Source organism: Sorghum bicolor, chromosome 3 (assembly GCF_000003195.3).
Source record: "Sorghum bicolor cultivar BTx623 chromosome 3, Sorghum_bicolor_NCBIv3, whole genome shotgun sequence".
In the NCBI taxonomy this organism is placed as follows: domain Eukaryota; kingdom Viridiplantae; phylum Streptophyta; class Magnoliopsida; order Poales; family Poaceae; genus Sorghum; species Sorghum bicolor.
In genome coordinates, this window is record NC_012872.2 from 69,715,632 (window position 1) to 69,736,429 (window position 20,798).

A 20,798-nucleotide genomic window follows, 5' to 3' on the forward strand; every position below is an offset into this window, starting at 1 on the left:
CCATTGAATATAACAAGCGAAAGTATTTAACTATGAATTCATACTTTTATTCTGAATGAATTGGAGTGCTTACTAGGTAGGAGAGACATCGTCTTTACTCTTCACATGTTTTAGCTGCACGTCACATATAGGTTAATCAGTGTCCTGATAAATCGGTGATTGTGATGGCATCAGTGTTTACAGGGTAGTTTAAGTCTTTTTTTTTTTGAAACGGAGGTAGTGTCAGTCTTAGGAAACTGCTCATTCCGGAGACCATTGATACAGAGGATGTCGCAATTTAGTATTGCTTAGTCACGATCTAATGGCATCAACGCACTAACCTCATGCTGAAAAAAACGTTGAACCTGTACGGCAGGTACCACCTATTTTTCTAGTGTTGTCAGTTTCAGACTTCTTACTCGACCTCTGTCTTTCAGCGAGGGAGGGAGGAAGGGCTCCTCCTGTCCACCATCTGGCACAAGATGCGGTACTGAGTTTTGAAATGGTTACGATTGGGTACAAACGATTGACACCATTTGGAGGCAATGCCTGCCTCATCTGAAGGGAGACGCTGTCAACTGCTTTGAGTTTGAAATGTCAAGTCAGGAGATGCTGTCAACTGCTTTGAAGTGTCAAGTCAGGCCTCGTTCAGTTCCCAAAAAGTTTTGCTAAAAACTTTAGATTTCCCGTCACATCGAATCTTGCGGCACATGCATAGAGTATTAAATAGATAAAAACAAAAACTAATCGCACAATTTGTCTATAAATCGCGAGATAAATGTTTTGAGCCTAGTTAGTCTATGATTGAACAATAATTGCCAAATAAAAATGAAAATACTACAGTGTCCGAAATCCCAAAATTTTGGGAACTAAACAAGGCCTCAGGACCGGCTGTAATCGTTTAAGAGGCGTGTGCCTCTGCCCATTCATCTAGTTGCGGGGTGGTGGCTTCTGCTTCACGTGGAGCAGCCGGTGAGTTCACTGATACACCTCTCTCTCTTGTCTTTGCACCGGAGAAGTGGGTTTGGAAAAAAACAAGCAGATAACTATGTTTTGATTTTGATGCATCCGTAGCAAGAATGCTTCTTCTTTGCATGTGGTGTAATTGAGTATTCTTATACATGTTTGAGCAGCTCAGGTGGGAACTGAGAAGCTGCAACTTTTGGCCTACAAACCTGTTTCTGTTCCATGTCTAGGATGGCTGACAATTCCAAGTTCGTCCTTTGGTTGCTGCTGTTGAGCGGCTCGTCATCATGTTTTGGTTCGATCTTGATGTCCAATGCCTAAAGATTGTACAACAGTCAGTGACTGATCCCTACGGCATACTGAAAAACTCATGGATTTTTGACAACGGAAGCCACCCTGGTTTTATATGCAAATTTACTGGCGTGGAATGCTGGCACCCTGATGAGAATCGGGTTCTCATTTTGCGTCTCGGTAACTTGGGTCTTCAAGGCCAATTTCCTCGAGGTCTTCAGAATTGCGCAAGCATGACTGGGCTGGACCTATCAACTAACAATTTTTCAGGACCTATCCCTTCAGACATTGCACGGCAGCTGCCCAGCCTGACGTCTTTGGACCTCTCATATAATAGCTTTTCTGGTGAAATCCCAGTCGGCATCGCAAATCTTATATACCTGAACACTCTCTATCTTCAGTACAACCAAATCAATGGTCATGTCCCAGGGGAATTCAGTACGCTTTATCGATTACAAGTGTTCAATGTTGCGTACAACCATTTGTCTGGGCCTATTCCATTGTCTCTAATGAATTTTGCGGAATCGAGCTTTGCTGGTAACCAAGGGCTTTGTGATGCACCGTTGACCGAATGTGGCCGTCGTAGAAGCAAACGCAGGCTGAGGTTGTACAGGATCAACGACGAGTCCAGCATTGGCGCCGCTGCTGGGTTCGTGGTAGGATTCGTGGTGGCCTTCTACTTCCCTCACCTGTTCGTCTTCTCCCAGAAGCTCCATCCCTACGTCGTCCGCATATGATTTGCTTGCTTGCTCTGAAACTTTTGTCTGACATCAACCTCCGGGGACATCAATTGTAATACTAGTTCCTTCTTAAACTTTAATTTCGAAGGCACTTTGCTTTCACTTAAGTTACTACCAGCAATTTAGCAAATGATGGGTTCTGTTTCACTGTTTGTAATGCGCATTTCAGCATTCCCAAGTTCTCAAAAAGCCTGGTTGTATTTTGTAAGATTTGCAGAACGCCTAACTCTATCACAGTTCGTCTCTAGGCCCGTTTGGATCTTTGGAATTGAATTTATTTTAGTAATTATAATTTAGATACTTATTAATTAAGCTAATATAAATGTATATGAAATAAGTTTGCATATATTGTTGTGTGCTGTGTGAGAGAGGTACTTATGCATTGCATTTCTATTGTAAGAGGGCGAGTTGAAGAGTGTGTTATAAGTTGCAAAATAGAAACATAACATGATGATCTATAGAATCAATTTACATCTCCCACCCTATAAATTTAAGATAGACTTATATGTGAACTTTATTTGAAAAGTTATGGATATCAAATTTCAAGCCAAATAACTTAGTTTATTAAGTAGATTCCAATTCTATCAAAACAAAAGGAGAAGATTCCTACGCATTATTATTTAGATGCTCCTAGAAACTACTGGAAGCCAAAATAAACACCTTCATTCGTCTCGACTGTGAGTTGCAGCGCTGCAAAACTCACAGGCGAGCATATTGTTTATCTTCTACCTCAAGTTTTTTTGAACCTCCTTCCTGACCAGTCATTCCCTCGACGAGATTTACCGGTATTCTAGGTGGTATCATTGATCGTAGGGTACGTACTCCTACTATGTGTTTCCTCTACGGATCTTCCCAAGAGGTGTCCGTGGGTCTTTTGGATGAAAAACTAGCTTCGAATTGGCCTCACCATCCTGCTAGTCAGCCTAGCTATTTAGATCTATCGAATAATCAAGCCTGTGTAATCAGATTCAATGTCAAACGGATTGGTGATTTGTACTCCCTCCATCCACAAAAGGATGTAATCCTCACTTTTTGAGGTTTTAAACGATTTGAAGTTTAATCAAAGCTATATAAAACTGTACTAATATTATGATACAAAATAAGTATCATTAAGTTAATTGTGAAATTTGTTTTCGTACTAAATATACTTAATAACACAAAAGATAATACTATTTACTATAAATTTAATTAAAGTTAACTTAACTTTACTTTCACAAATTCCATCGTAACATTGGATGTGCTCGATTTACCAAGTTTGCCTCACCTTGCTAGTCATCTTGTCCAACCTTGCCAGGCCAATTGAGCCATTTTGTCTCTCCTGAAAGTAGCAAGGAAATCCTTGTCCACACAGGTATTGAGGTACTTGGGCCTTGTTTAGTTCGAGGTGAAATTCAAAAAGATTTCGGCCTTGGGCCACTTTTACGGTTTTTGAAACTAAACGGGCTTGGGCTGAAATTCTAGCTTCAGGTCTGTACTGTTCATCCAAAAATACTGTGCACTGACGTTCTATATGAGTGCAAGCCGGCCGGTGACGGCCTTATCCTTCTCGCATCCACTCTCAAACCCTAGTCCTTCTCCCTGCTGTCTGCTGGGCTAGAAATCCAAACAAACAGTTTCCTTCAACTTTCTCGTTGGACAAGGCCACACAGTAGCGAGCTGCGAGCCAAGGGTCTAAACACGCTCATTGTTTGTGGAAGGAGTGAGTAAGGCCTTGTTTAGTTTCCAGAAAATTTTGTAAAATTTTTCAGATTCTCCGTCACATCAAATCTTTAGACGCATGCATAAAGTATTAAATATAAACGAAAATAAAAACTAATTACACAGTTTGGTCGAAATTGACGAGACAAATCTTTTGAGTCCAGTTAGTATATGATTGGATAATATTTGTCAAATACAAACGAAAGTGGTACTATTCATATTTTGCAAATTTTTTGGAACTAAACAAACCATAACTTGTAAGTGTCCTAATATTGATTCTATGCGTGCCAAGCTTCCCACCACCAGCCGCAGGCATATCTGCTCTTCCATGCTTTCGAGTCGGTTAGAGTCTTCTGGCCTTGTTTAGTTCGCGAAAACTTTTGGTTCGGAGTACTGTAGCACTTTCGTTTTTATTTGACAAACATTGTCGAATCATGGAGTAACTAGACTCAAAAGATTCATCTCGCGGTTTACAGACAAACTGTGTAATTAGTTTTTATTTTCATCTATATTTAATGCTCCATGTATGTGCCGCAAGATTTGATGTGACGGGGAATCTTGAAAAATTTTGGAGTTTTTTGTGAACTGAACAAGGCCTCTCATCCGAGGCAATTAGTCAAGCCATCACTTGGGAGTCTGTAACCTCACTTTGTTGAGGATCTGGTGACCAGCGATTCTGCTGAGTCGGATGAGTAAATGAAATCTGTGTTTCAAAAAAAATCAAGCCATCAAACTTTATCTCCATCGCCCATCGTATTTTGATGGAACTGGAGGGATTTGCATCTCTACAGAAATTTTATTAAAGGGAATCAAAATTACAAAGGAGCCGGCAAAGAAAAAAGGGAGAGGGGGTCAGCCGGAAGCAGGACTAGGAAACAAAGAAGGAGGAAAAGAAAATAAAAGCTAACACAGAGAGAGACCAAGCTAAGATAAACTTGCTATCCATTGATTGAGACCTTGGAAGGATCTTCGTCTTATTCTCAGAACCAAAGCTGAAGTTCAGCCCTGAAGAAATCTTTAGCTGATTGAAAGCTTGGGTTTATTTGTCGAAAGATGTTGTCATTTCATCGTTGCTGCTCAACTAGACTGTCGACTAAAATTAAAGGGACAGCCCCCAAGGAGTACCTCACCTTTGTTCTCTACATCGACTCCGCCGCCTGTTGTCAAGATTGACGGCGACGTTGATGAAAACGGTCGGAACTCGGAAACGGTATTACAATATAAAAAAATGGGTACAAATGAGATAAGAGCTAATACACTAGTAAGTCTTAGTGACCGTAGGGACCTCTTTTTCAGAGAACTGAAGTTGTTGGAGCACGAGTGAACTCGAAACTTTCTACTCAGTTTATTTAACTCATGGATCACTTCCTTAGAAACGATCTGAATCTATTTTTTTTGCTTTATTTTCTTTGTTTCCTTTTATTTTTTTTTTGAAAGATCCGGAAAACCCGGCTTTGATTTATCATAAGAAGAGAACAGCAGCAACGTTTACATGCGCGAGAAGCGCGACCACCTACAGCCTAGGCTGTGGGGGAAAGAGGAAAACGAGGAAGAGAAATACAGAAAAAACAAGACAAAGGTTTATTACATAAGAGCGTTATTAGCAACGAACAAAGGCTTCAAAACATGTCCGCCGGAGATAGACCAGAGGTAGCATTCCTCCTTGATTTCAAAAAAGGTATGTCGCTCATCCTTCCTGGTGCCTCTGAAGACGAAATCATTCCTTTGTTTCCATAACATCCAGAGCGTAAGAACAGCTAGAGAGTGACCCAGTTTGCTTCCTCCATCCACTTTTTCCAGAAAGCAAAGCTCCAGGTCGCACCCATTATACGAAGACTGCGGTCGTAGGTTGTGACATCCACTCCAATTGGCAACCCAGGCCCAAACACTGCGTGCAAAAGGGCATTCGAAGAAGAGATGGTGTGCTGTCTCTAAATTCCGCTCACATAGGGCACAGAAGTAATTATTTGGCCAGGCTCTTAACTGGAGGCGTTGCGAAGTCCAGAGCCTGTCTTGCAGTAGAAGCCAGACGAAAAATTTGCATTTAGGGGGTGCCCACGCCTTCCAGATTAATTTGGGAAAGTTTGAAATGATTTGACCTTCGAATTGAATCATGTATGCAGACTGCGCTGTATATACACCTGAGCTTTCCAGGGTCCAAACAATCTGATCCTCTCTTGCTTCGTCAAGGGTAATCGCCTCCGCTTCTATTGCTCGCCAGAGTTTGAAGAAATCATCTAGGAGTTCATGATTCAGGTTGTAGGCAATATCCCTAATCCAAGCCCCTCCATTTAAGGCTTCTCTAACTGATCTGTTTTTCCTCTTGCTGTGGTTGAACAGTAGGGGGTAAGTGGCTGCAGGCGCCTGACCATTTAACCAGCTTGAGTTCCAGAATGAAGCTAGTCTCCCATTTCCTATTGTCACTTTCGTAGCAGCTGTAAACAGAGCAATATCTCCATCGTCAACAGGAAGCTTGGTTCCTCTCCAAGGCCTATCTGGCGCTGTCCAGGAGAACCAAAGCCACCTCAGCCTGAGTGCCCTGCTGAACTTCCCCAAATCCAGAATGCCCAGTCCGCCAAAAACAGTTGGTCTTGCAACTAGTGTCCAAGCTACTTTGCATTTCTCTCCCGTAAGTTCTTCATCCCCTGCCCAAAGAAAGCGTCGCCTCATTTTGTCCAGGTCTTTTAGCCGTTGTTTTGGTGGCTTCATAGCTATTAGTAAGTATATTGGTATAGAGCTCAGCACCGATCTAACTAGTTCCCTCCGCCCAGCCGGGTTCAGGAGCTTGCCCTGCCACCCCAACAGTTTGGATCTTGATTTGTCAACAATTCCTTGCAGGTGCACCATCTTTAGTCTTCCCAAGGTCACAGGCAGGCCCAAGTAGGTCATAGGAAAATCAACTTTCTTCCCAGCGAAAGAGCTCAACACTTGTTCCAAATTTATATTCGAACATCGAATTGGCGCTACTGTGCATTTTTCCACATTTAGTTTTAGGCCCGTTGCCTCCCCAAAATTACCCAAGATTGTAAACAGCGCCTGGACCTCCGATTGTATGGGGTTTGTGAAGATCACAGCATCATCGGCATAAAGGGAGAGGCGAAGTCTTGCATTCCTGCCCCTCAAAGGGGATAGGGTGCCGTTGGAGGTTGCCAAGTCCAGTATCCTCTGCAAGGCATCGATCGCTAGGATGAAGAGGTATGGAGATAGAGGGTCACCTTGTCGAAGTCCTCTAGCATGCACAATCTTTGCCCCCAATGTTCCATTTAAAAGGATAGATGAGCTTGATGTTTTGAACAGGAGAGCCAGCCATTCCCGCCATCTGGCACTGAAACCTCTTTGGCTCAAAAGCTCTAGCATGTAATCCCAGAAAACTGTGTCAAAAGCCTTTAAAATATCTAACTTAAAGAGGAGGGTTGGGGTCTTTTTTCGGTGGTATGCTCTTGCCAGATTCCTAACAAACAGGAAGTTGTCATGTATGCATCTATGTTTTATAAAGGCACTCTGGGAATTTGAGATCAGACTGCTTATATGAGGTGATAGCCTGATAGCAAGTGTTTTTGTTATAAGCTTTCCGAAGGAGTTTATCAGACTTATTGGTCTAAAGTCCTTTGGTTCTTGTGCCAAGTCATTCTTTGGGATGAGTACAATTGTAGCCCCATTTAGCTTTTCTAATGGTCCAGCTCTCAGACTGTAGAAACTTTGCATTGCAGCTAGTAGATCATGCTTAATAATGTTCCAGCAGGATTTGTAAAAAATTCCGGTGAAGCCATCCGGTCCTGGCGCTTTCTCTGCCGGTAGGTTGTCAATGGTGCACTTTATTTCTTCTAGTGTGAAGGGTTGATCCAGCACTGAACCATCGATGGCACTTAGGTTGAGGCTTTCCCAGTCCAGTGTGCAGCGCCTGCCTAGCCTGGTGCCAATAATTCCTTTAAAGTGGGCGTGGATGATGTTTTCTTTATCTTTGTGCTCCCACACCAGCTCACCACTGTCATTTTTAAGGAAAGATATCAGGTTCCTCTTTCGGCGACCCTTTGCTTTTTGATGAAAAAATTTTGTACAAGCATCCCCTTCCTTTATGTTTAGAATGCGGGAGCATTGTCGTCGCCTTGATCTTTCTATGGCTGCCCAGCCTAAAACGTGCTGCTTGAGGTCCTTAAGCAGTTCAAACTCTGCATATGACAATGTTCTTGACTCCTGAGCCTTGTCTAGTCTTTTGATCACCTCATTTGACATGTGTAATTGTAGGCGGGCTTCGCTGAATAAGCCTTTCCTCCAAGTCCTCAAGGCATTGCGAGTGTTTTCCAGTCTGTTGTGGAGAATCATAATCGGGGAGGATCCTCTAGTTGGTCTCGACCAGGCTTCCTGTACAACTTCAGTGAACCCCGGCACTCGTGTCCAAAAGGACTCAAATTTGAAAGTTGCCATATGGTGTGGCTGTACTTGCTTGCAGAGGAAAATGGGGGAGTGATCTGAGAGTGAACTGGACAGTGCATGCAAACAGTATCCTGAGAAGATGTCATCCCATTCCTTATTGCAGAAAACTCTATCAAGGTGTACTAGGGTTGGGTTGCGTTGTCCGTTACTCCAGGTGTATCGTCTATTTTGCAAGTTTATTTCCATCAGTTCACTGGCATCAAGGGCTTGCCTAAATTTCCTCATCTGAGATCGGTTCAGGTTATTGTTGTTTTTATCTCGTGCTTCCAGGATCAGGTTGAAATCCCCTAGGCACAGCCAAGGGGCGTTAGAAGCCGGTTGGGAGTCAATCAGTTCAGCCAGGAAAACATCTTTGTCAGCACTGTTGTTGGAGGCTGGTCCATACACCGAGGTAACTATGAAGGCATTGTTTTGCAACTTAAGTGTCATCTTCACGGATAAGCAGTAAAGTTTTGTGTCCACGGGCTGTCCAACAAAAAAATCTGGATCCCAGGCTATCAGCACACCACCCCTTGTTTCATCCGCAGGGATGAAAGCCAAATGATTATTGAATCTAGGCCCCAAGAATTCCATTGCCAGGCGGCAATCAACACTGCTTAATTTTGTTTCTTGCAAGCATATAATTGTTGGATTGGCCTGCTGTATCATCAGTTTAACAGCCTCCCTTCTTACAACACTGTTGAGACCCCGTACATTCCAGTTAAAAATTTTCAGACTGTTATTATCTATTGGAAGAAAACAGCTAACAGGAGAGACAAATCGGTGGCCAGCAACCTTGATTTCATTGATCTACTGCAACAGACATCACAAGGTACATGACGGTCTCCCTCCCTTACATCATGGGACCTGAACCGATCTAAGTTACCACCATCTTCTGGCTTACAGCTCACAAACACACAGCTCACAAGCACACAGCTCACAAACACAGAACAGGGAAAAAACTGACAGGACGACCCTAACTTCACCGGTTTAGGACCGGTTGTTGCTGGCACTAACTTCGCTACCATTTCAAACTAGACCTGCATCGAAGGAGCCAACCATCCAGACTCTCACAGAGCCTCCATTGCTGCCCCTGCAGCCTGCTCAGCCATAGCAGCCAAGACCTTGACCAACTTCTTGTTTCCCATCTTCGTCGCGGCCCTGATGGCCATGATTGCCTGCTCAGGCAGGTCGTCAGCATACATGTCAACATACGCCGTCACCGCAGCGTCTGGTGCTACAGCCTGCCCGTTGACAAAGTCCAGCTCCTTCATCAGCTTAAGTTGGGCGCGCTGTGCTACAGGTACCGGTGATGGCTTGGCCGCAAGACGGAGGCTGCAGCGAGTGGATGCCATCGTCTTCCTGGATCGGCCCCCGTAGGGTGGCTCCTGGAGAGCAGAAGGCGTCGGTGTAGGCAGCAGAGGGCCGGGGAGCTCTTTGAACAGGCCCCGGCCGTCAGCAGCAGCAGCAGCTCCATCCACACCTTCCTCATCGATCTCATGCCCCCCCTCAGTGTCGATCTCCATCCTGTGTACAAGGTCAGCAATCTCAATGTCACGCATCTCCTCCACCGGAGGGTGCGTGGTGGCCCGGTAGACAGGCTGATCATCCCCGAGCTGTACCCCCGGTCCAAACTTCACTTCTTGTAGGCTTCCCGCCCCCAGCAGCGAGGTCGGGGCATACTCCGGGGACAGGGGGGCCTCGCCGGAGTTGTCGGGGTAGAAACAGAGATGAGGGCTCTGTGCCGGCGGTGGGATGGTGGCCTCCAAAGCCATTGGGTCGAAGCGCCCCGAAGTAGGCGGCTCCTGGGAGGAGGTCACCAGCAGCTCCTCCACATCCTGTCCGCCGAGGCGAGACGGCGAGCGGGAGCGGCGACGCTCCCAGCACTCTGCCGCATGTGGGATGAAGTCCCTGCCACGCGCTGTCCTCGGGGGGGAGCGCACCATGCTCCGTCCGCGGCCACCGGAATCCAGCTCCCCCACAGCACGCCAGCCACCGTCGCCGTGTTGGCGATAGCCCGACGGTGACTGGGTGCGGATGCGGACAGAGCGGCTCGAGGCGCACCCAGGGAACAGCTGGCGCACTCTGTAGCTCTTCAGCTCGCCAGGCTGGCGGCGGGGCCCCCTGTCATCATCTTCTGGGTCACGGTCGCGGTGCTGGAGGGGGGGTGCCGGCGGGCGACAGACTGTTGCACGGGGGCCCATGGCTGCGGCTGAGCGCCGCCCGTCCAGGACCCCAGGGACCCAGGTGAAAGGGACCCAGGCCGGAGGACTCGAGCTTCCTGTCTCCGAGGAGGTGCCAGAGGGGACTGCTTCAGGGGAACGTGGTCTCCAATCCTCATAGCCCGCGAGGTGCACCAGGATCGCGCTCTCCCCCTTCTTTCCCACCGGCGGCGAGGCCGGGATGCGGGTCGGAGATGGGAAACCGTTGATGTCGAAAGCGCGCCCCGCACCCGCCGCGAAGAGGGAGAGCTCCACCGCCCTTGGCAGGTCGTCGGGATCCTCCATCCACACCCAGCAGGTGAGGAACTCCGATTGTTCCCGCTCCACGGAGTAGCTGTCGAGGCGGTCAAGGATGCAGGAGTCCCCCAGGATGAGCCGAACTCCGTCCTCGTTCCATGCCTCCATAGGTACCTTCTCCAGGGTGACCTTGGCGTGGTACCACCAGACGCGCTCCACAGCCCCCCCCCCCCCCCCCCGCAGAGCGCCACGGTCGGATAGGGAGGGAGGAGCCGCCAATGTCGATCGAGCCCCTGCCAACTGCTCTGTCCCGCTCAGGGACCATCTTGAACTCAGCGAGGAAAGTGTCGGAGTTGCGTCGCGACACTCGGATGTTGAGGCGGGGGACATGGAGCTGGCCGCTCAGGGCATAGGCGACCTCCAAGGTGGAAGGGCGGTAGCCCTCCTCAGGCATGGTCACCTCAACAGCATGCGCGAGGAGCCGCGCCGCCGCACGTGACATGGCATCCGTCATCACCAAGGCCGTGCGGCCAAGTGTCGGCCTGCGGCTGGGGAAACCAGGGGTGTGCTCCATCTCCACGGCGTCGAGGGTTGAAGGGGTGGTTGGTTTGGAAGTGGATGGGAGCGGGGGGAAGGTGATGCGGCTGTGGATGCTCTCGGGTGGAAACTTTAGCCTGGAGCGGAGATTGGGGGAGATGGTTCTTGGCCGGCGAGCAGGGCAGGAGGAGGATGTGTGTCCACTCCTCCGGCACCGGAGGCAGCGGACAGGGTCACGGCAATCTGCAACTAGGTGGTCGGAGGCAAGGCACTTGAAACAACGCCCGGCCAGGCGCTTTAAGAAGGCGTCGCGAGCCTTGGGTTTCGCCGGAGGTGGCCCGTTTACGCCGCCGGAGTTGGTACGGTGCCGAGCCGCGTCCTTCCGCCACCAGTGCCTACTCTTCTTTTCTTGCCACTTCGGTGAAACTGCGTCTTCCTGGGATGCAATAACTGCTGTGGCCTCGCAGAGCTCAGCAGCCTTGGGGTAATTTCCTCGCCCAGAAGGGGTGGCCGGTGGCTTTGGTCGGATGGCCTTGGGAGGCAGGGCGGTCGCAGGGGCAAAACTCAGACGGCGCCACACCGTCTTGCGTCGTGGAGCAGCAGGCAGAGTTAAGGCCATCGAATGCGATGGCTGCACCAATACTGATTTGAGCTTGTTCATAAGAGGTCGTCGGGAGGGAGCAGGGGGCACCTGGCTTGGAAGAGGCGACTCCTCGACCGAGGCGGAGATCGTCGGGGCCTGAAGCGGATCTGCTGCCGTAGCATCGTTTGAACGCGGATCTGCTGCCGTAGCGTCGTTTGAACGCGGATCTGCCCGCCCAACGTCCTCCCTACGCTGGACAGGCTGGTCCGCCCCACCGTCTTGAATCGCCAGGCCGGAATCCCGGCGCTGGTCAGGCTGGTCCGCCCCATCACCGTCTTGAATCGCCTCGTCGGAATCGTAGTCGTCCGGGTCTTCCTCGTCGCCGTAGTCAATGAGCTCAACCTCTGGCTCTTCGGATGGCTCTGGAACTTCTGACGAGGGGGGTGGGGGATGTGGTGGGGGGGGATCTGTAGCTAGTGGGCGCGGGGTGGAGTTTTTGGTGGGGGTGGCCGCCGCCGGCGGCGGTGGCGGCGCGGGGGGCTCTCGCTCACTCATAAGCTTGTTTCCTTTTATGTTTCATGAGCTATGGATGCTATAACACACCACTCTTTGTAATTTATATAATTTTTTCATTCAATAAATAATTATCTGTAGAGACTTTTGTTCCTCCAATTTCATTAAAGAAACGGAAACGAATTTTAGCAATTAAAAAATATAAAAAAAAATTGTTTAAAATGAGAGTAAAACCAATTAAAAATGATATTTTTATATTTCCCAAAAAACGATATTATATTATAATATGGAAAATAAAAACAGTCAAATATTTCCGTACCAACGCCCCAACCTCATCACGTCCATCTACCTGTCGCTGCTGGTGCCGATGACTCCAGGGACGATGCTGAGGTGGCAGACGAGGAAGGCGGGCTCGTCCGCTCGCTCTAAAATTTTAGTTCTTAATTTTTTTTCCAAATTTCTCGTCACATCAAATATTTTAAAATACTTATAAAATATCAAATATATATAAAAATAACTAATTATACAATTTGCTAGTAATTTATAAGACGAATCTTTTAAATCTAATTAGTTTATAGTTGAACAATCATTAATAAATATAAATAAAAATGCTAGTAACTGAATCTAAAATTTTTTCGTGAAGCCTTGTTTAGTTTCATTAAAAAACTAAATTTCAAGATTTTCTGTCACATCGAATTTTGCGGTATATGCCTAGAACATTTTATATAAATAAAAATAAAAACTTAATGCACAGTTTATTTATAAATCAAAAGACAAAATCTTTTAAATCTAATTACTTTATAATTAGACAACGTTTGTAAAATAAAAATACTACAGTAACCTAAAAAATTTTCGTGTAGGAACTAAACAATAAACAAGGCCGTTAAACGAGGCCGTAGTCTCTGTAGCACGGTGGCGCGGATTGTTCTGGGACGCGTGTCAGGTGGGTGTGAATACGGCACCATGCATAGATTTTTTTTTTCGATCAACACTGTACAATACCCTAATAGAAATTTAAAAAAAATCCAAAATATTGCACAATCTGAAAGGAGTAGAATTAAACTAGTAGATACATATACGTAGATAGAATTAATAAAAATACAGAAAATAATTATTCAGCCGGCCTGCAGCTGAACCCGAAGCAACCCATCCAGAGGCTCCTCGACGCCTTCTTACGACGCTGCTGCTTCCACTGTGCATGCAAGCGACATGTGACATCAATCGACAAATCATACTACGCACATAATTACAGTTTAAGATAAGACGAGTGCCACAACATTTGCGGACCTACCCTTGGCCTCATGTCGTCGTCGTGGACGAACTCCGGCGGGGGCACCTGGTACAGGTCGGCGTCGACGCGCTGCACCACGCGCGCCGCCCTAGCAGCGGTGCCGGTGCTCATCTTTGCCGGTGTGCGCGGCACAGACGACGACGGGACCACGCCGTCGGACGCCCTCGCAGGCGTCGCGGCACGGGGGCGCTTGCCGCCGTAAGACTTCTCCGGTGGCTTCCGGGCCTTCCTGCTGACGGGCGGTGGCTTCCGCGGGGGCGGCGAGTACTTGAACCAGACGTCGCTGCGGGCCTCCAGCTCCGGCGCCGCCGCGTACGACCTCTCGAAGGGGACCGCCGCCGCGGGGGTGGCCAGCTCGGCGCTGCCGTAGTAGTTGTAGTTCCACTCTCCGAACGCCGGCACGCGCCGCCGCCTCGCCTTCTGCTGCACACACACGCAAGCACGCCGGCGATCCCGTTTCATATGTAAATAGATAGTATAAGGAAATTGCAAGCCAAGGAAATTAAACGAAGCTCATGCGGATTGGTGCATGAATGATATAGCCTCGTGAATCAAATCATTAGATAGAGGTAACTAGCTAGAGCAGCAATACAATCAATCAACTTTTCATGGGTGGAACAACGATTGCATGGTTTCACACATTATTATAGAGCTTGTTTGACGTGTTGTTCACTTACCTCCATTTGCTGCTTTGCTTTGGGTCCGCAGCGAGCGCACGGGGGTGGTGGGTGACAGGAGCAGACGACAGAATGAGAGAAGGAAGGATCGGAGAGACTTTGGGGGATCACAAGCGTGCTATGGTCAGAGAGAGAGTGGGAAAGCCTAGTAGCCAGCTCCAAGCTGACGGACATTTTATGGACGGGTGAGCCTGTACACATGTATTTATAGCCGTAATAAATAAAAAGATTAAAAGGCGAGAGTACGATCGAATGAAGTGAACAGGGGACGCCAAGCCGGCCGCGGTTTGTGTGATGTGAGGCCTTGACTTCTTGAAGGCATGAGCGAGAGAGCAAGGTAGTAGTGTACTAGGTATCCAAGGCATAGGCATGCAGCAACAGGCCAACAGGCAGGGAATGGGTTTCGGATCGATGCCGAGCGAGCTAGCTCGTCCTCGGCCTAAGTACGCAGCCGCAGCAGCAGTAGAAGCTACTGCTACTCCTACAAGTAGTGCGCACTGGAGCGCGCAGCGAGGAGGCCGGTGACCAGCAGGGTCCAGGTCCATCGTCGTGGAAGTGGAAGCTGTGGTGTGGTGGGGGACGCCGGCCAGAACTGCGCCGGGGCGTGGGCGACTGGCCGGCCGGAGTAAATTCGAGTTTGACGTTGCGTCCATGGCTCATGGGTGGTCATGGCTGGCCGGCGCGCCTGGCCTGGTGCTCGATCGATCGTGGCTTGTGGCTTCCCACTGCAAGTCTGCAACTGCATTGCATTGCATGCGATCGTCGAGGTCTTCATTGACGACCTGCGCCACGCGTGGGCGGCCGGGTCGATCGACCTGTACTGTACTGACGGCTGACGCTGGGCAGCATGGGTGAGGGCCCCGGGTGTCGCTGTGCCTGCAGTGCAGTGCAGGCCGGGTTCAGTCTTCAATGACCCCTTGTACGTACGCTTCCTGCAGCTGCATGCGTCGTTTATTTATTTTAGTATTTATTTATAGGAGTACGTTCCGACGACGTTCTGCACGACTGCACTAGCTTCTACTACTACTAGTGCTTGTGTAGCAGCGGGTGCTGTGATTTGTCCATCATTGTGCCTTTAATTTGGGTCGCGCAGGGCAATGCAAACTACGGTACGTAGCCAGTCTCCTACGTATGCGTATGCATATGCATATGCATACGGGGAGACTGTAGAGAGTAGACTTCCCCGTTTGGGGAGGCTACAGGCTGCGGCCCCAGCTGCTTCTGCTTATTTGGAAGAGTGCATGTGAACCGTTGATAAATACTCCTCGGGCAATACAAAGAGTTGGCCAGGGCCAGCTATAGCTTCAAAGTCCAGTGCTTGTCAGCGGCTGCATGCACCGAAGGAAACCGGCCGGCCGGTCGTCCTACACATACACTGCCATAGTGCCATGCATATATACTGGTGCTAGGCATGGTTCGGGGATTCAAAAGCTGAAAAAATTGTTGCCTAGGCGAAATTTAGAAAATTCGGGATTCAGCTAGCTGTCGTTGACTATAATAAAAACAAATCACATTCTGATAAAATTCGGCCAAAATTTGACTTGAATTCATCATATATATAGTTTCCTCAAGTTATGCACAAATAACATATAGGACACTATATATGCATGAGAAGAACAAGACAATGAAACTTTAGACTTTTAACCTCCATCTGGAGGCACCTGCGACTTCTCCATGTGTCCTGTGTCTCGTTGTCTCTGCAGGAGCAAAATTTTCTTCTCTGCGAGTGATATTTTCTTATGTTCTTACACAACTTTTTCAACAAGTGAGAACGAAGCTAGCTACGTCTTTTGACCGAAATGTCTGAAGTTTTTTTTGCGCGAAACATTGATTTTATTAATTTAGTATCATTACATTTGGGATGTCAGGACGACATATAAATAGTTTCTCCTTAATTTAATTTGGCTGCTCTTAATTTCTGATCGAGCTCATCAGTTCATCACCGTGCATGTTTTGGTTCTGAAACTGATGTCAAATACCTGAATACGATGGTACAACAATCAATCGTTAACCTCCAACGGCGTACCGAAATCCTCATGGGAATTTGGCAGCAGCACGGTGGTTTCCTATGCCCATTTACAGCGGCAAGATCTAAGGGCTTGTTTAGTTCACCCTGAAAACCAAAAAGTTTTCAAGATTCTCCGTCACATCGAATCTTGTGGCACATGCATGAAACACTAAATATGGACAAAAATAAAAACTAATTACACAGTTTAGCTGTAAATCACGATACGAATCTTTTGATCCTAGTTAGTCCATGATTGAATAATATTTATCACAAACAAACGAAATTGCTACCAAAAACTTTTCACTTTTCGGAACTAAACAAGGCCTAAGAAAATAAGGCCTTGTTTAGTTCCTAAAATTTTTCAAGATTTTTCGTCATGATCTTGCGGCACATGCATGAAGTATTAAATATAGATAAAAAAGATAACTAATTGCACAATTTACCTGTAACTTGCGAGACAAATCTTTGAGTCTAGTTAGTCTATAATTAAATAATAATTGTCAAATAAAGCCGAAAATGCTACAGTAGCGAAACCCAAAAATTTTCGCGAAATAAACAAGGCCTAAGGCCTTGTATAGTTCACCCAGAAAACCAAAAAGTTTTCAAGATTCTTCGTCACATCGAATCTTTCGACACATGTATAAAGCATTAAATATAGACAAAAATAAAAAAAATTACACAGTTTACCTGTAAATCACGAGACAAATCTTTTGATCCTAGTTAGTCTATAATTAGACAATATTTGCCACAAACAAACGAAAGTGCTACAGTAGCGAAATCTAAAATCTTTTCGCATCTAAACAAGGTCTAAGAGGAGGGGTTTCTTCCATTATCTTCTACCTCTATGGCTCTAGCCTCTATCTCCTCCTTTGAAGATTCTATAGGTACCAATTTCTAAAGAGCTTAGGAGGGGCTTCATACTTTGAGTAGTGATAGTGGTGGCTGGAGCCCACTCTGTCACGATGCTAGATCTGTCCCTGCCATTTAGGACCTGTTTAGATGGCGTGGTTTTAAAAATTTATGGCTTTCTAAGTCAAAAACGTATAAAACTATTGTCTAGGAAAAAAGATTTTAGTGAAGTGTTTTAGAAACCCAAAAATACTACGTTTTTGTTAAAATCACAATTTTAGAAACTACATAGTTTGTTGTATCCAAACAATCATGTGTTTTTGAAACCAAAGTATTTTGCAAAATCGTAGTATTTATTCAAAACTTCAAATATATTAGCATCCAAACAAAATTTACTAGTACAAAATGAGTAATGTAGATGCACTTAATATCCAAACAGGTTGCTTTGAACACAAATCAACACACGCTGAAGATAGAAAACGGGACCCTGCTCCCTAGCAAATTATGTTTTCTTTGGGTGGCAGAGCCCCGGCCTACTGAAAATAATAATAAACTGAATAAAAGGGGAAAGTTTTATAACAGAGCTCCACTTGCCCACTTTACAATTACAGGGACATATATGTAGTTTTTGCTCTATGGACAACTATTGTGAATTCGACTTTAACGAAACTAAAACAGGATTTGTATTATGTACGTTTCAACTTTTTTTTTATCATTTCCAAAATGCTTTGAGATTGAAAATAAAATATACTTATATTCAATTGAAGTTGATGTCGATGCCTGTAAAATGTCCTTTTGAGAATAGAAACACCAGTTTAGGATTCGCTGAATCAACACCAAAAAGTATAAACAGACAAAATAGATATTATCTGTCATATAAGCGTAATAGATAATATAGTATTTTTTGTCTCATAATAAATCAACATCGGTACCCGTATTAGCTAAAAAAAAATAGCGAGCGGAATCAGAGGACACGCGCTTAATTAAGCTCCATACCCTGTACATCTACTACGTCCTCTTTCTGCCTGACGAGCGACGAGAAAAGTGACCGCTGGTCCGCTGCAGCAGCTATTCACGTCGACCAGTGCATCTTCCGGTGACGAGTCTCACGACCGGAGATTACTTTTGACGCAGAATTGGTCGGTGCCTGTGCCCTGTGCCGTTCCAGATTCGCAGCTGCATGCCGTGCTTGTCCATGGACCATGCAGGGTCCGAGGAAGGCTAAGGTCTTGTTTAATTCTAATTTTTTTTATAAAATAGATATTATAGTAATTTTGTTTGTATTTAATAAATATTATTTAATTATAGATTTTAGGTTTAAAAGATTTATCTTATAAATTATAGATAAACTATGTAACACAGTAAAATTTGATGTGATAGAGAATTAAAAAATTTTATATTTTTGAAACTAAACAAGTCTGAAAAACCACCGAACCGACCGAAGAAAACAAGACAAATTCTGCGTGCGGGTGCGGGTGCGGGTGCGAGCCGGTTCGCGGGGGAGCACGCTTCAGGCTGTGCAGCAATAGCATCAAGCCATCAACGTCGCATCATTGGCGGGGCGGGGCTGGGAGGCAGGCCGGGCCGAGCAGGTGCAGGTGCAGGACCAGCGCCACAGCACACAGGAAGGTAGCATAAGCTGCCATGGGCCCATCCATGGCCGATGAGTACTGGGTACTTTGGGCCTGCTAGATCACTTTTCAAACCGTGTACTTTATATTTCTTTCCGAAGCAGTTTTGCTATAGTAAACACTGGTTTTACTATAGTAACAGTGGTTTTATTTTTTTTATTAGTTATTTTAGTTGAATCTTGAAAAATCATAGTAAATCACAGAGAAATCATAAAATAGAAAATCTAATTTTGTTGGACTCCACGTAAGTAGGTCTGCACAATAAACATATAATATGGTATGTTTTAGTATAAAGATTTTTCTATAGAAGTTTTGTCTTTTTTTATTTATTTTGGCTAAATATTTGAAAATCATAGTAAATTACAGAAAAATCATAAAATATAAAATCTAATTTTGTTAGACTCCACATGAGCATATCTACATGGTAAATATATGATATGATATGCTTTAGTATAATTTTTTTGTTGTAGCTTTAGATCTATACTTTTCTATAATTAACTGAAATAATTCATAGTTGTAGCTTCTATAATTATTTGTCGGACTAAAACATACATATATTATATGTTCATTGTGTATATATACTCATTTGGAGTCTATGAAAATTAGATTTTCTATTTTATGTTTTTTTTCTATGATTTACTATAATTTTTCAAAGATTCAGCCAAATAAATATATATAAAAAAGAAAAGAACAAAACCTTTATAGCAAAAACTTTGTATTAAAGCATACTATATTATATGTTTACTATGGTGTGGATGCTTTTCTTTTTGTCAAGGATCTTCTTCTTTAATTGGGTTCAAAATCTAGCCTTGCTGAAGTCAGTATGCCTAATTTCGTTCATTTGTGTTATCGACACAAATGTATTGTCAGTTTCGTTCCCAACTTCTCACATTTATTGTTTGCAAGAGTTTGCCATGTAGCATAATTGGGCTGAGTTTGCATACGAGGTCTTCAAGGGTTGCTCTTTAATATACAAAATGTGCCATGGTCAAAAAATAATGTTTCACTTTATAATCTCTGCATTGTTTGAAGCGAAATGTCAATGTGTGATCCACCTCTATTTGCTTTTTTTTTTATCTCTGCTGGATTTTGTAGATCCAGATTGGTATGGATGCCTAGAATACGCATATTAATATTTTTCATAGATAATGGTCTGGTCATTAATTGATTGGTGTTATTTTGCCACCTCTTCCATCATGCAAAGAATAAACGGGTTGTGCGTTTGTATGAACTAGGTATGGAGTTGTCTACAACAGATCAACAATATATGTGGGCACCTCTCCATGCTTCAAGCACACAAAATCAGATTGTATGTAGATGTTATGTGCATGTATCAGTGGCCCTAAATGATCCCGTGTTACGTGCAGTTTGATCTGCTTGCTAGCACTCTTGCTACTTTTGAAATTTCCCTGGCTACCTAAGTTCCAGAATTATAAGGTAGCCAATTTTATATTTTTGGTGTCTGCAGGTGTACCTATTCCAACTATTTTTGCACACTACAATCGGATCAGTCCTCATAGATGTATTACCAAATAGTAAATCCGGTATTTGCACGCTCAGGTTTCTGATTGAAAAAAGGCTTTTTCACTATATATGTCGGCGCCATGTGCTTTCCATCACAGAAGATATCTTTGGCTCTGGAGGCCGTCACTTTGATTCTCTCAAGTATCATCTACACCATGTACATGATCACAAATTTTTACTTTATATAAAAGAGAGAGATGCAGAGCTTTATTTGCTGATCACATAGTTAACTGAAGGTCAAACCTTGGAAGTAGATCCTGAACCTGAATGCACGCAGAAGTTGTTGCCATGGCCTTCAGAAACGATTGTCACTTGACAGTACCAGAATGTGTTGGTAGACAGCATGGAAGGAAGTTGCTGTCTGTGATGAGAAGGGTTGAGCAACTAGACTGCTCACCAACCCAACTGAATGGAGCCTCTCTGGTATCAACTGAAAGGTCACAATAGTCTCTAATTCTGCCAGGAAATTATGAGCTTTCAGGTTCATAGAGAGAGAGGGACTGATCTTAATCAAAGGCGTGCCAAGGTGATTGGGAAGAAATTGCAAGTGCTACTGAAATCAAATGGCGTACTTCAAAAGGAAAAGATGCAGGCAGTGATTGATCATGATCACTTAATGGAAAATTATTGTTCAGACAT

General features: G+C 45.2%; 1 protein-coding gene and 1 pseudogene across 2 annotated transcripts; one reads left to right on the forward strand and one right to left on the reverse strand.

Annotated features, from left to right (window-relative positions):
* Positions 1,177 to 1,973, forward strand: LOC8078661 (annotated as a pseudogene).
* LOC8063310 (uncharacterized protein DKFZp434B061) lies at positions 13,124 to 14,259 on the reverse strand. Of its 2 annotated transcripts, none has more exons than XM_021457980.1 (3): positions 14,148 to 14,259; positions 13,471 to 13,890; positions 13,124 to 13,371 (listed from the first exon to the last, which is right to left on the reverse strand). In XM_021457980.1, the coding sequence occupies exons 1-3, from the start codon at positions 14,151 to 14,153 to the stop codon at positions 13,291 to 13,293; spliced, it is 507 nt and encodes a 168-aa protein (XP_021313655.1). In that variant the 5' UTR covers positions 14,154 to 14,259; the 3' UTR covers positions 13,124 to 13,290. The 2 variants fall into 2 exon arrangements, with proteins under 2 accessions (XP_021313655.1, XP_002458900.2); XM_002458855.2 differs by having other exon boundaries at positions 13,471 to 13,893; positions 14,148 to 14,168.